Here is a 14,959-nt window from a genome sequence, read left to right as displayed (position 1 = left end):
TTGGCTCAGCACGTTTTGCAAGGACAGAAAGACAATGCTCAGAAACAATTCTGTAAACTTTAAACATGTGAATAAACACAGTCTTAGAGAGAACTTTCAGTGTCTGAAAGGTGTGCAAGGCTGAGCTGCAGTGAAGAGCTCAGGGCTGGGCCCTGCCAGCAGCACAGACACCACACAAGGGTGTTCCCTGAGCTCACCTGTGTCCTGCTGCAACGGCAAAATAACCTCAAATCCACTTGCCTTTTAATCCACTTATTTAACAGCAGAGAGCAAAGCATCTGGTTGGAAACTCTTAAGAGGGGCTTCTCAAAGAAATCACTCATTATGGCTAAACAGAACTAATTAGTGGCCTCCCTGGCTTTGCGTGACTCGGTCAGCACTTGACTCCTGTGCTCCAGTACAATTCCTCCAGCAATCTGTAACTCCAGTTCCTGCAGCTCAAACACAGCTTGGGGAGAGAAAAATCAACGGAAATGATAAGGTTTAAAAAATGTTTTCCAAACCATGGCTTTGAGATGTCCCCGTTAGTACAAACTGCTGCAATCCAAGCATTGTGTAACCTTTTCTTTACTCCTATTTTTATACCTTGCTGTGAGAATTGGCTCAATGGGCAATTTCTCATGCTTTCAGGGGACTGGGAACTGAAGGAAACCCTTCTGAACCCACACCCTTCACAAACTGGGATTGAAAAATAGAAAGCTAAGAATGACAGGAAGAAAAAGAAAGCAATAAAGAAAACAGAATGGAAACCAGCCATGAGAACTGAGGCGAGCGTAGTGAAGATTAAAATTCTCATACCAGTTTGCTGCTCTGAAGGAAAGCAGGAAGATGTAGATGCTCAGGCTCAGAACACACCCTCCCTCCCCCTCTTTTCTGCACTTGAAAATATTAGGGGGGGTTACACCAAAACCTTCCCCTCCAGCTGATTTAAACAGAAACTAAGTGAGTAATTATGGAAAGCAGGACACAGTCCAGCAGGCAAAAGCCCATCTATTCTGTCAGTCTGTATAGAAAACATATTGGTTCCCACCTCCTAAACTTGTCACACTGAAAAGACATTTTCCTTGTATTTTTGTGATCTTCCTGGCAGCATCCTGGGATGTGCAAAGCATATTGTGCAGTTACAGGCTAGATCAACATCCTCGCAGTGAGACTGTGCAACTTCAGAGGCTTTTTGTGCAGCTTAAGGCACAATTAGAGGCATGAAGAGCTGCAGCTCCCAGAACCTCTTCCTGAGGCTGATCTACTTGCAGTGTTCAGCAGCTCAGGTTTATTCCTCCTAATCCCCTACATAAACCCAAGAGGATGAAGAAGCAGCAGCAAAAAATTGCTGAAGGGACAAGATGTGTGGTGATAAAAGATGAAATAAGAGATCTCCAGAGAACAGAGGGAGTTGCCTGCTGGAAATGGTTCATCACCCACAGATAATTCCTGTCCCACCAGGCTCCTGGAGAGATCTGATGGGGGTGTAAAACCTTTACCTACACACAGGCTGGCTTCAAAAACAAGATAAAAGGGGGGAAATGGTGAGGTCCAGACTTCAGGCTCTCCCTGCCCCAACCCCCAGAAGGATTCCAAATGTGGAATTCTGCTCACTGGGTGAGTTATCTGACACACCCACCACAACCCCAGGCTCTGCCTGACCCTCACTCTTGCCACAATGGGATCCATTTCCACATTGCAATTATTCCTTAGGAAGGTCCCCCTGGCTCTGCAAGAATTCTGTCACACGGTCAGAGGTTACTGTGGGAAGGGTCTGGAGACTGGATCCACCACTGGAATTTTCCCTGCTTTGCCCAGGGCTGGACCAGCACATGGAGTGTTGCTGCAAGGCACAGACAGGCCATCCCAGAGCCACCAAGGCAGGGGCAGCTCCAGCAGATCCAACAAGCAGAAAGAGCCAAACCCCTGCAGATCTCACAGGCAGCAGTGAGGGCAATATGACATGATGGGGATCAGTTGCTTTGAGCAGATCTGCACATTTCAAATACATTCAAAAGTATTAAAAGGTCACTCAGTAGCTCTTTTCAGAGTTACAGGATGCTGTGTCACCTGGTCTGTTTTGCAGGTTGATGGCATTTCCAAAAGTACTTTTAATGAGCAACATTTACACTGACTTTGACACAAAGCACATTTCCTGCATTTGTCTCTGCCCAAACCATTGGAGGAGGTTTTGGTAAGAGGAATTACACCTGTTACTGAGACCCTAAGGAAGTACCAGAACCCCACTTTCAGAGTCATGTACTCATTAACTTCACACTAGGAATGGAATGGAAGTGGTACCTGGAGTCAGGACTTACTGAGAACATCCACAGATAAATAGTATTTGTGGAAAAAACCTGAATAATTTAGACAAACTTGGACTGGTTAGACAACTGCAACTGGACACAATAGTGCATTGATACAGCATACTTTCAGGCCAAATATGGCAATATAGTGCAATTCTAAAAATACAAGTGAATCCCTTGTGATATGCAGCCCTTTCACTCTGTTCGTTTCCTTTTAGGGCTCAAGTTTCCCACAGGAAAATCCGAGCGCGGAGTTTGCCCACAGTGCCCTCCAGCAGGGATGGCACAGCACAAACACAAACAGGCTGGAGGGTTTGCTGCTCCTGGCACCTCACACAGCCCAGACTATGCAGAGCCACCCAGAGAAGAGGGAAAAGCCCCACCCAGGCCCAGGAACACACCTTGACCAGCACACACAGAAAAGCCATCCCAGACAAGACGTGAAAACATGTGACGTATCATTTATTTCTTAAATGTATTTATGATCCATTCAGACCTTTCAAATAAAGTGTACAAGTGCATTTCAGAATAAAAAACTACACTCTTCACACAGCTCTGTAGAACACTACATTTCATCAAGGAACTTGAAGCAAAAACTTCCTATTAAACCACCCATGCATCCTTTGGCTACAATAATATCACTGATCAACAAGTACTGCTAGTCAATTCTGAGCTTCCCTTTAAAGAGAAGGAGCATCCTAAAATATGCCACCCCTTCCAGAGACCTCTCTTTAAAGAGAGAATATGAAATAAATTAGCTAGGCTTTTAGGCAAACAGTAAGGCTACTTAGTACTGTTGATGCATGATCCATATATTTGGAGAACAGGCAATCCTAGGCTATGTGAAATGCGTCAACAGCCCTTGAAATTGTTGTATTATCAAGATTACATCAACCCAGAACAAATGGCAGACAAAAATGAAACCAGTGGAACAATCACTGAAAATGTGCAGTTTCTCTTAGGATGGGAAGTGCTGAGAACAGAGTCAGAAAAGTGTTTATAAAATCCGCTAAGAACCACATTGACATTCTTAAAATTACATATTGTACAAAGCCCTAAACTCTGTGCCTGTACAGCTGCTGCCACGTTCAACTGCTTGTCTGGAGAGACACAGACACACTAATGGAAAATACACACATAGATTGATCCTAAAACAATCAATTCAACATGGCAGTGACTGTACAGTTGCACAGCACACAAATATATATATATATATATGTACATCTACAGCAAAAAGGGAACAAGCCAAGAGATGTAGGACACAGCTGGGGTACAGACCACCTCAAAGGGAATAATACATTTCTTTGAGTTTTAACAGCTCATAGCAAAATTACCTCTTGGAAATACTTATGCAAAGATTCAGAATCAGATATTTACATGCTTCTGATTTATCTAGTTCCATGTAATAATTAAAAATATGCAAGTATTATTTTAAATCAGTAACATTTGTCATTTTTGGCTCAACTGTAGTTTTTCTTATTATTAGTCTTTGTTGAAAAATCAGCTACAGAAATGTCTATTAAAACAGTGGGTTGGAAGAACCCTCTGCCCTGTATTTCAACAACAGTTCTGAGTTGGCACAAAATAGGTAATTCTGGAGCCACAACAACAACTCTCCCTCCCCTGCCTTGTGTATGAGAACACCCATCACCCCCTCCTGTGCAGGTACCAACCAGAGCAGACCCAGCGAGAGGAGGGACCAGCGAGGGGCCCTCCCTGACACCCCGACAGTCCCTGCTGTGCCAGAGTTAAACCAGAATAAAACTCAGAGAGTCTGAAGGGTTGGACAGGCTCTAATTCACCTGTTTGCTTTTCTAATCTGCTTTGGTGGGTGTTTTTCCATAGTTCTTCCCAGCAGGGGTTTCACACACAGCTCTTTCTCATCTAATACAAAACATTTTCCAGCATTAAAAGGTGCACAAAGTTCTTACAAACACACACATACACATTCTTACCTGTGGTTTTATCTATTCTTGGCCTTCTCACTGACACTCAGGGAAAAACTATCAGTTGGACACTACTGGTGGAAGGAGCTGGGCTGTGTCCCAGAACTCCTGTAACAACCCTCTGACAGAGGTCAGAGCTCCACAGAACACACAGGATAAGGAATAACCAGCGGCTCCTGCTGCACCAGGGGCTGGGAAGGTGTGAGGAGACAGGGGGGACACAAGGGAAAACGAGCATCAGAGACTCATGGAATGGTTTGGGTTGGGAGGGACTCAAAGCCCATCTCATCCCACCCCCTGCCATGGGCAGGGACACCTCCCACAGCCCAGGTCGCCCCCAGGCCTGTCCAGCCTGGCCTGGGACATTTCCAGGGATGGAGCAGCCACAGCCTTCCTGGGCACAGAGAGGTTTTAAACAAGATCACTCCACTGTGTTTGGTTCAGCAAAGCAACCTAAAGCACATGCACACACAGCCTCCCATGCTCGGGTTTCATTGTAAACAGCATGTGGAAAAAACCAATTAAAAAAGGTACGAATACAATTCCGAAATCCCTGAAGAAAAGACATACCCACGAGTATTAAGAACAGTAAAAAAGCTCATCATTAGCAACTGCAAACTTGTTTCCATCCTGTTGCATTCATTAGAGGAATACAAAATTGAATCTAGTGTTTACATGCTAGAATTACAATAGAAACTGGATTTCAAAGGTTACATATGGAGAGAAATGTATCAGCATAGGAACTTGCAAAAGACTGTGCTGTACAGCATTTCTAAGACATAAGTCTGTCAAGACAATACACACAAATGCAAATCCTTTCAGACAGTTCAAAAGCGTGGCTGGAGGTAATGCTGCTTCCTGTGCTCTGAAAGGATTAACTGCACCATTATCTTGAGTAGGTTTAGTGACAATTTAACCTCAAGAAATATCCAAGCCCTCAAAAACTGAGGTGATCAGAAACATACAGGTACCTTACAGCCCTCAGGTTTTATTTCTCTGTACACTAAACATCAATTCATTTGACAGCATCTACAGAAAAGGTTTTAAAAAATGTTTTTATGAAATACTTTTAATACTCAGTAATGCTAATATTTAAAAATACTTCACAGTGTGGTACTAATGTAACTTCATAAAACGAGCAACTTGAGTCAGCTAAAGCTCAAAGCCTTACATTATATTAAAATAGTCCAAAGATTCCACACACACACACAGTCACTAGCACTATAAATATACCTAAGCCACTTTAGTGCAAAGTCTGGTTTTGCTTCCCCTGACAAATCCCTCTATATTCCTGCCAGCATATTAAAATGTCATCCTTTACTAATCTAATTATTGATTTTCAAGGATTCATTTACAGCTGAAATCCCAGAAGATTTTTTTTCAATTTACCATAAAAGTAATGACTTGGTTTATTAAGCATTTGATTGCTGGACTCACGTGATCTCCGTGACACTGAGAACGACTCGCAAATGCACAGCAAGACTGGAGTTCATCTTTCCCAGGAGTCACTTGAATTTATCTCACCTTCTAATGAAAGGACCTCCAGTAATGACCATCAGAGAGAAGCCAAAGCTTTGAATTACAACACTGCCATCCTCATCTTACAAATTCACGATGAGAAGGAAGTCAGAGCAGCCCCTTTGGACCCCCTGCCCTGTTTCTAACCCCAAAGGGTCCCCGTGCTCTGCCCCAGTGCCTCACACAGGTACTGCCCAGGTGGAGCTCTCCCAACTTCAAACATGTTTGCCTACCCAAACCCACATTCTAAATACAATCTAATGCCATGTGCACCCACTCAGCATTTCTGAAAACTGCTCAGCAATGAAGCCACAGGTTACCAGCCATGCACAGGTGTCAGTCCCACAGTCAGTGCCTCCTGGAACACAGCTGCACATCCTGTATCAGCCCAGGGATTGTGACACTCCTCCCAGACAGCTCCAGCACAAAACAGAATTACTTCAAGAACTTCTGTTTCTCAGCTGAAATAACCACAAAGTCACCAGCCAGAGGGTCAGCTGTGACTGCACAGGCTGCTGGAGCACACCTGAGGCTGCACCTGGACCAGGACACAGAACAGCACTTCTGTCAACGTTTCCATTAACTGCTAAAGCTCAAGAGATGCAGACGGGATGTGGGTGGGACCCACAGCCACTTCCACTGGCAGCCACCACTGAAGGCCTGTAGGGCAGACACAGACTGGGGGCTGTAAGAACTGAGAGGTGCCAGCACCAGCACTGTGAGGGGAACCACCAGCACAGCTGCCTCCGTAAGCAAACACTGCACCTGTCTAGAAAGTGATGTCACAGAACAAAAACAAAACACAAAAGGTTGACTAAACAAGCTATATCACCTCAGATGATTGCATGGGGCTGAAGCACCTCAGACAGACACTCATGGCAGAGACTGACATGGCCCACTTGTCCTGAACCCCAACGAGGGGCTGATCACCAGCCCAGGGCTGCAGGGAATCACTTTGGGGGTGCAGGAGGCCCAGGGCCCACAGGAGCTGCCTCCAGAGAGCAGCAAAGCAAAAGCAAGAAGGTTAAACTCCACACTTCTTTTTTTAAAAAGTGCATTGTAAAGAGAATTACCCAAATTAAACACACCATTGTTTTGACCCAACTCCAGTGGGTTTCCTTTCTTTGTTTCCACAACAACTTTCAGTTTCTTTCTCTAAACACAACTGCACCTGGTCCTAAACTGATTGAATTTTCATTTTGAAGAGCTATCCTTTTCCAAAAACATTTTACATGTCTAACTTTAGCACTAATTGCCTTTGCTTATCTGCAGAAATGTTTTTCAAAGTGGTACCTCTGAAAAGCACAGACAAAAAGGGGAAAAAACAACTGGAATTGAGACACTGAGCTCTACAAGGCAGGAGGACACTTCCCTTCTAGTGAAAATGGGATGTTTCCACGATGGGGGATTCTCCCACCATCCCAAAGGAGGGGCTGTCTGCTCTCATGGAGATTGTCTGGAACACCTGATGGCCAGAGCTCTGACCCAACCACAGCCCCCTACACACAACAGCATTCATCACATAAAGAATATTAATGTTGGGATAAACTTGGATTAAAATCCAAGTTTATCTTGAATGACACCATGGGAAGGATGTGTCATTGTACTCTGTAAAGTCATGGAAGGGAGGAAAAACATTTCTAAACCAAACCACAACAGAGGGGCCAAGTCAGGCCAGCAGGTACTTCAAGTCCTCAGAACCAAAAGTGTTACAATGACAGCAAAACCCTTTCCAAACCACCTCCTCCTCTTATTAAATTAAAATTACCTACAATGGATGAATCAAGTAGTCAGGAAAATGTTAAATGGGCCTTTTGTTTGCAAAGACTCAAGGCAGATTGCTGTGCTCACACTGTGGTTCCTAAGAAATATTTTTTAAAGCACCAACCTGAACCAGGAGAAGTTCTGTCAGCTTCAAACCCTGACCCGAAGTAAGAGCAGCCTGAAACATTTCAGGCTTCCCAACTCATGGAGTTACATCCTGATCATCACAGCGACTGGGAATACCACAACAAAGAGCAAAAAATCTCTATGTTGAATTGGCACACAATGTTTCCCTCTCCCATCACACCCAGGCCTTGGAAGTGCCTTTTTCCGAACAGACAAACTGCAGAAATTTGGGATTCTGCCACGTCAACCCTTTCTATGAGCAGGCAGGGTCAATGCCACAGGGGTGCAGTTTGGGAATTCTCATTCTCTCTGCCCTGATACTTTGTGCCACTTTCCTCCTGTCAAAGACTTGTGACAAATACCCAAGGCTGCCCCTTGGCACTCTGAGCCATGTCAGAATTCCAACTAGAAGAAACACATTTCTGAGTGATAAGAAGCTTAAAAACAAGCACAAAAACTCCAAGAGCAAATCAAGACTGTAGGAACTGGTAACATTTAATTAAGAAAAAGTAGCAGTAGGTAACAGCAACACTGTTGTTTCACACAAAAGATATCTGTTGAGTTTAAAAATACTGTCACTTGATTGAGATCATAAAGAAAAACATTTCACAGATATTCTCCCAGTCTATTTGGAAAATGACAAAATAATGACAACCTAGACTTCCAGTAATCTTCAAAAAAATAAAAATAAAGAGTTCTAGATGAAGCAAATTATCACCTTCTAAGAAGATGTGAGTATTGAAATCCTTCCCATGGCACTAAAAAAGCCTCTGAATTGCATCCTGCAAATTGAACCTTCCAGCAGCTTAATTTGAGAGCGAGGCAGATAACCCTAATAAAAAAATAAGTTTATAGTCTGAGATGGAACTTCAAAATTAGTTCATTTAATCACATCACAACACAATTTTCACGAAGCTGTAATTTGATTTCTGTCCTCCCCTCAGAGTGGCATTTATGAGCAGTGCTCTCGAGCACACTCGGATGCAAACAGAGCCAGGAGAGGATTAGTTTCCTATGGACAAGGAGGAAAAGGATCCACCTGCAAAGTTTGCTGCCTGGCACTGCCCAGCCAGGCTGTGGTGGGAAGGCCCACAGTGTGAGCTGCAGGACAAAGGGTGTGCTGAGCAAACAAGGTCACCTGTGGCAGAATTATTTCTTCCACAGTTGGGATGCACCCCCTGCAATTCCACTGCAGACAACAGCCTCAAATGTTATGAATACTTAAAACAACTAATCACAAACAAACCTACATCAATATTAAATTAGCTCAGAGGAAAAAAATCATAACTTAAATTTAAAAAATCAATAAATTAACACAGACAAAAAGAGAAATATTTGACACTAAAACTAAGCTACTGAGGCAACACTAGAAGTGTCTGTACAAACACTGGATGAAACTTGAATGCACCAACTGGCTGCAACTCCTCTCCATCCTCATCTCTTGGAGACTTCCAGATTCTGATTTTCACCTCTCATGGAGATCATCTGAGCTGAGGAAGACTTGGAGATGAGTAAGGCAACTGGGAACAGCCTGGCTGTCAGGAATGCAGAACTGAGCCTGAGCTGCAAAGCAGCAACAGCTGCAGACAAGGGGCTGCATCTGGAACAGCCACCACGCTCCAAGCACAGTTCCAGGCTCAGAGCTGAAGCACCAACTGCTTCAGCTCCAGTCAAACCTCTATGCCATGAGTAAGACCCCTTACCAGCTTTAAAACCTTTCCAAAATCTCAAAAACTAGCACACAATGCTCCTATTTGAACCCGCTACTCATGCCATGAAAATAAACCACAAAAGCAACAATCTTTGCTTCCACTTAAACTGAAACTGTCATTTCTGGGGGTTTAGGCCCCAGCAGATTCTTCTATTAAGTCTAATCAAATATTATTTGAATGATACATTGCATCACTTCAAAGTCTTGGAACTGTTAGATAAGGTGAAGAGCAGAGAAAAGCTATTGGGAGTTTACCTGAGAGGCTGTTCCAAAAACACCACACACACACACTTTGATTTTAGTGACTAAAGCCCTTAAACTGTTCCCCAAAGCCCACCTTTGCCATAATACCCACAAACCACTGGAGAACAATCAGCCAGCTGATGTGCTGGGAGCTTATTATACCACTCAGATGAGTCACCACACCCTTGCACTCCCCCCACGGCTGTCTGTGTCTCACCAAAACTCAGACTGCGAGGGCTCTGCAGAGCAAATCACCTCTGCCGTGTCTGGAGGATCCGGCACAAGCCCCGGCTCCAGACTCTGCATCACCACAAAGAAGAACAAGAGGTGTCTGTGTGAAGGCATCAGGGTCCACACAACCTGTGTCCTTAAAATTTCAGAGGAACTGAGGAGGAAATTTATCTTGAGAGGTTTGGACTGGATGGAACAGGATGGAACAGCAGAGCAAGATACAAGTTCAATGCTTTGCCAAGGGGTCCCCAAGAGAATGAGGCACCAGCAGCAGCAGGGGGGGTCTGCCCCATCCTCCCTGAACAGGTACACACTCAGCCAGGAGAGGAACTCAAGTGCTCCCAAGTACAAGCTGTGCCAGGAGAGCTTCACCCTGCTGCTCTCTCTCCCCTGCCCTGTTTCCTCACTGGCAGCCCCACGAGACTGTACTGGAGCAAATGTGGATGGGCAGCAGGGCTGGGCTGGAGCAATCGTGGCATGTGACGGGGCAGAGACACAGGCTGGGATCCTCCAGGGCAAAGGGCTCACAGCAGAGCAGAGAGGAGGGGGCACCGAAAGATGATCTTGATCTACAACAACAGTAGACACCACTTAACGCAAATACAGAGTCTCCCCTTGGCCAAGAGAATTACCCCAACTCTAAAATGATCACAATACTTCTCCCTAACCTTTTTTCATTCCCACTGTGACTAACAGCACACACAGCTGTACCAAAGGAGCTCAGGGAATTCCCTGGGCTCGCAGCACCGATGGGAAGCACATCCAGGGATAACAGGGATGCACAACCTGCCCTCAGAGCAGGTGTGCTGGAGGGGCAGCCCCGTTCCAGGGACAGGCTGACACAGCACAACACACTGTAATCCACTATTACAGGAATACTCAGTTCACTTTCATTTTCCAAAATGGCATCAGTAAAAAGACAAGGATATTCTTTAGGAAGGACTCAACAATTCTGCCACATTGCCTTCTTAACAACTTTGCAGGACTCCAGACATTTAATCTAGGCTAGCTTGAACAATGTGGTCAATGAGACTTGGTTTCTCAGATATTGCCTTTGTCTGACCAGTCAGATATGCGTTTGCCAACAGTATTTAGCTCCTGCTATATTTGCACCATCTTTAATCCCATGAAGGCTAAAGAAAAATGTCTCTGATTTAGCTCTGTGCACTTATGAATAACTCAAATACTACAGTTAAATTTACAACATAGTTCCCTTAGCTGTTTAGAAGACAATTGTTTTCTTTCCTTTCCCCTTAAGTTCTAGTATGTAAAATATCAGAAGAATTTAGATTAAAAAAAAAAAAGGGACACGTTATTTTTAAAGTTGTTCTTGAGAAAATTTCCACATACAAACCCGTGGCATTTCTCCACTGGTTTGAGAATAATTTTCACATGTTGGCATCATCCTTTGGTGGCTGCCACAACTCTGGTATCATAAAGCAACACATATTTTCTCATAGCTTATCAAAACACTTTTTATTTAACTGCTAAATTTGGTCTGATCCAAGTTTTTCTTCTTACTTGACAACAAACAGGAAAACACAGATGCCCTGCTCTGACCCAAACATGCATCCTACCAGGGAAACAGGGCATGGACCCAGCCCAGCCCCAGCCTACACTGCTCAGATCACATCACTGCACTCACAGCTCATTAAAACTGAGTTCACACTGAAATGTTCACATTGTTCACTCCCCTTCTACAAGTCCTGCCTTAATAGCACTGAAAAACAAATTGTTTGGCCCCTTCTGTTCTGACGCTGGAACGTTGTGTCAAATACTTTGGCATATATTTAAAAAATCCCTGTAATATACCATAGACTGTGACATTTCCACTTCAGCTCTATCATTTACATGTGAAGCACGAATCCAAAGAACCCAGTAAAGCTGTAAGAAAGACTACATTTTGCCGAAGCTCTCAGACACCCACTCCATTCAGTCACACCAGCTGGAGAGGTAAGTGTCAAGATACAGCTTTATTCTTTAAATTGAATATGGAGGTGAAACTCCACAGCCTCCTCCACAGCAATCAATTTTTAAAGTGAAACCACAACGATATGTGCTCCTGATTCTTCTAAGTCAGCAGCATTTCTCAGAAACCTTTTTGCAAATCTGGACATCTTAAAATCATATCTAACTTATTTTGCAATTTAGGGAATTGTCCCTGCACTTCCCAGTCCAGCTGACAGGCGTCCTAGACATGACATCCATTGGAAGATCTTTTGCTCCTGGAGGTAGAGGAGTCCTTAGCTACCCTCTGTCTAGCGCAGGAGGCACAGATGGCCCCCGAGAGACGCTTCAGCCCCTTCTGAAAGACACTGTTGGAGAGACTGTAAATGACACAGTTGCAGAAACTGTTGCTAATGGCAAGCCAAGTGGTCAGGAAGGACGCGACGCGGTTACTGTAGACATTGGAGCTCTCCAGCAGGAAATAGATGATGTAGGGCAGCCAGAGGATGTAGAAGACGCTGGTGATGCGGAACAGGACCATGGCGTAGCGCTTGTCCGGGCAGGGCTGCGCCTCCCCAGCCTCCCCATCCTGCGAGCTGAAGCGCACGCGCCGCTCGTTGATCTCCTTGGTGTGCTGCTGGCAGATGCGGAAGATGTTGAAGTAGGTGAAGCAGACGATGAAAGCGGCCGGGGCGTAGAGCATCACCACGATGAACAGCGTGAAGTAGGGGTCGGTGTTCCAGGAATTGGCGCACCACTGGAACACGTCCCCGTGGTATCCAGGCTTTCCCCAGTGAAAGGAAGGTAAGAAGACCAGGCAGGAGTAGAGCCAAATGGACAGGATGCAGATCCGCAGCCTCCACGGGGTAACCAGCGTGTTGTAGGTCAGCGGCTTCGTGATGGCGATGTATCTGTCGATGCTAATGCAGGCCAAGGAGGCCATGGAGACACTCTTCAGCACTGACACCACGTAACCAAAGATTTGGCAAACCAAGGACTCACTTAAAACAATAGGATAGTGCAGCAGAGACAAAGAAGGCACCAGACAGCTCACGCCCACCAGGAGGTCAGCATACGCCATAGTCTGGATGAAGTAGCTGGTGGTGTGGTGGTTCAGCAGAGGTGCACAGTGAAAGACAAATATCACAATAATGTTGCCCGAAATAATCAGCACCATGAGGAACACAATAATAACCACTTCCAGGAGGCAAAAATTGATGGTCTCCAAGTAGCTAATAGCCAGGAGACAGAAGGGCCGGCCACTCTGGTTGCCAACCAAAGAGGAGTTCATCTTGAGCACTGCAGTGATCGCTCTACTTCATGCTCCTGCCTGCTGCCTGCAGCCACTCCAGGCAGCTGCTGTCATTGCGGCTGGTGCTGGTGTGCAGCAATGTCAAAACCGGAGCTCCGGTCCCCAGGGCTGCTCCAGATGCTGCTGCTGTGCATTGTCTGCAGCACAATTCCCCTTTAAATGCGGCCGCCCGGCGCTGCCCGTGCCCCGGGACCCGGCGGCAGGCATGTCAGCAACTTCCCCGGCGCACGGGAGAGGGCTGGCACCGACGCCCACCCGGGTGGGCTGCAGGGCTGAGGGGCTGGGGGAACGGGGAGAGGAACCTTCCGCGAGTCAGGACGAGAGTCCTCCCAAAGGCTGACAGAGAGAAGGGGAAAGTGTTTTACAGAGCCGCCTCTGCCGCCGCCCGTTCCCTCCCCACGCCCTGCCCGGCGCTCGCCGCGGCCCCGCTCGCCGCACCGCGGTCCCTCCCCACGCGCGGGCCCCGCCGAGCCTCGCCGGCCGTGCGGGGGATGCGCGGCGAGCAGGGCGGGGGGCCAGCCCTTCTCCGCTGGCTCCATTTTGCACGGCGCTTTTGTTCGCCGCCTCCGCCGCCGCCCCGGCCCCGCCGCCCCCCGCCCGGCCCGGGGCCAGCCCGGCCCCGCCGCCCCGGCCCTACCTGCGGCGGGCGAACAAAAGCGCGGAGCATCCTCGGGCGGGCGGCGTGCGCTCCGGCCGCGGCGATGCGGAGCCGGGGGCGGGGAGGCGGAGGGAGGGGAGGGAGGCGGCGGGAGCCGGGGGAGGGCGCGGCGCGGCGGGGACCCGGCGGGGAGCGGGGCCGCAGCCCCTCCGCCCCTGCGCCCGCCCCACGGCGCGGAGACCGGCAGCGCCCGCACAGCCCCGGTGGGAGCATCACCCGGCGCGACCCCTGCGCCCCGCACAACACGCGGGGCCCAGCCCTGCCCGGCCCTCGCGCACCCCAATCGTGCGGGCACACCACACAGACCCGCACTCCGACCCTGGGGGCACAGACACACAGACCCGCACCCCGACCCTGCGGGCGCACACACACACACACACCCGCACCCCAATCGTGCGGGCAACACACCCACACGCACACCCGCACCCCTATGCTGCGGACACACACACGCACCCGCTCGCCGGAGGATGCTCCCTCCCCTCCCTGCTCCTCCTCCCAGAACCTCTACACGGCCAGCGACAACCGCCCATCACGGGCGTGAATTCATGCGGTTCCTCATCACTTAAAGCTTTTCCATCCCAGCCCTTTTGGGAGAAATCCTTATTCTGGAATAAACGTGCCTTTGGTAGGTGTGGTGCGCGTTGTTTAGGAGACATCTGAAACCAAGGGCAAAGCCGAGAATGGTGTCCCACCATTAATCCAGACGTTGCTCCAGGTAGGCAGGCACTTCCCCCCCCACACAAACACAGAACATGTAAGGGCATCGCTGTCCCTGGAAGTCCCCAGTACATCCCACGCCAAATCAAAGCCCATGACATTCCAGCCAGCAAACACACAAATATTCACAGCACAGCACTTAAACTTGTGTTCACACCATCACACTAACAAGGCAAACCCCTTCGAAGGTGGGGAGGTACAAGATACGGGTATTGTTTGCTGTTTGTCAGGAGTGTTTTACTCACTTGACATGCTGGAAAACACATTCCCATGGTATTTGGAAGCTCATTCTCTGCCTCAAGACCAAACTGCCCCATTGTCACAGCTCAGGACAGGCCCCTCACTATAGCAATTGATCTCTGAATGTATCAAATCAGTAACAGACTGGAGTGAGGCTCTTTGGCAATCCCAATCATTCAGTCAGACATGAAAGTGAGCTACAGGCATCCTTACAAGCCAAAGTCCACACACTGAATTCAACCAACACCAACAAACCCA

The 14,959-nt window shown here is 47.3% G+C and overlaps 2 protein-coding genes across 3 annotated transcripts in view; both read right to left on the bottom strand.

Annotated features, from left to right (window-relative positions):
• Positions 1 to 14,959, bottom strand: part of RABGAP1 (RAB GTPase activating protein 1) — a 65,660-nt gene that overhangs the window by 19,254 nt on the left and 31,447 nt on the right. The window lies entirely within an intron of this gene.
• Positions 2,736 to 13,792, bottom strand: GPR21 (G protein-coupled receptor 21). The gene is made up of 2 exons (XM_071574559.1): positions 13,724 to 13,792; positions 2,736 to 13,422 (listed from the first exon to the last, which is right to left on the bottom strand). Exon 2 carries the CDS (start codon positions 13,063 to 13,065, stop codon positions 12,019 to 12,021), a length of 1,047 nt encoding a protein of 348 aa, XP_071430660.1. The 5' UTR covers positions 13,066 to 13,422; positions 13,724 to 13,792; the 3' UTR covers positions 2,736 to 12,018.

This window comes from Pithys albifrons, chromosome 20 (genome assembly GCF_047495875.1).
Source record: "Pithys albifrons albifrons isolate INPA30051 chromosome 20, PitAlb_v1, whole genome shotgun sequence".
Taxonomy (NCBI): Eukaryota; Metazoa; Chordata; class Aves; order Passeriformes; family Thamnophilidae; genus Pithys; species Pithys albifrons.
The sequence above is the reverse complement of the archived record's forward strand: the minus strand, read 5'-3'. Positions and strand labels throughout refer to the sequence as shown.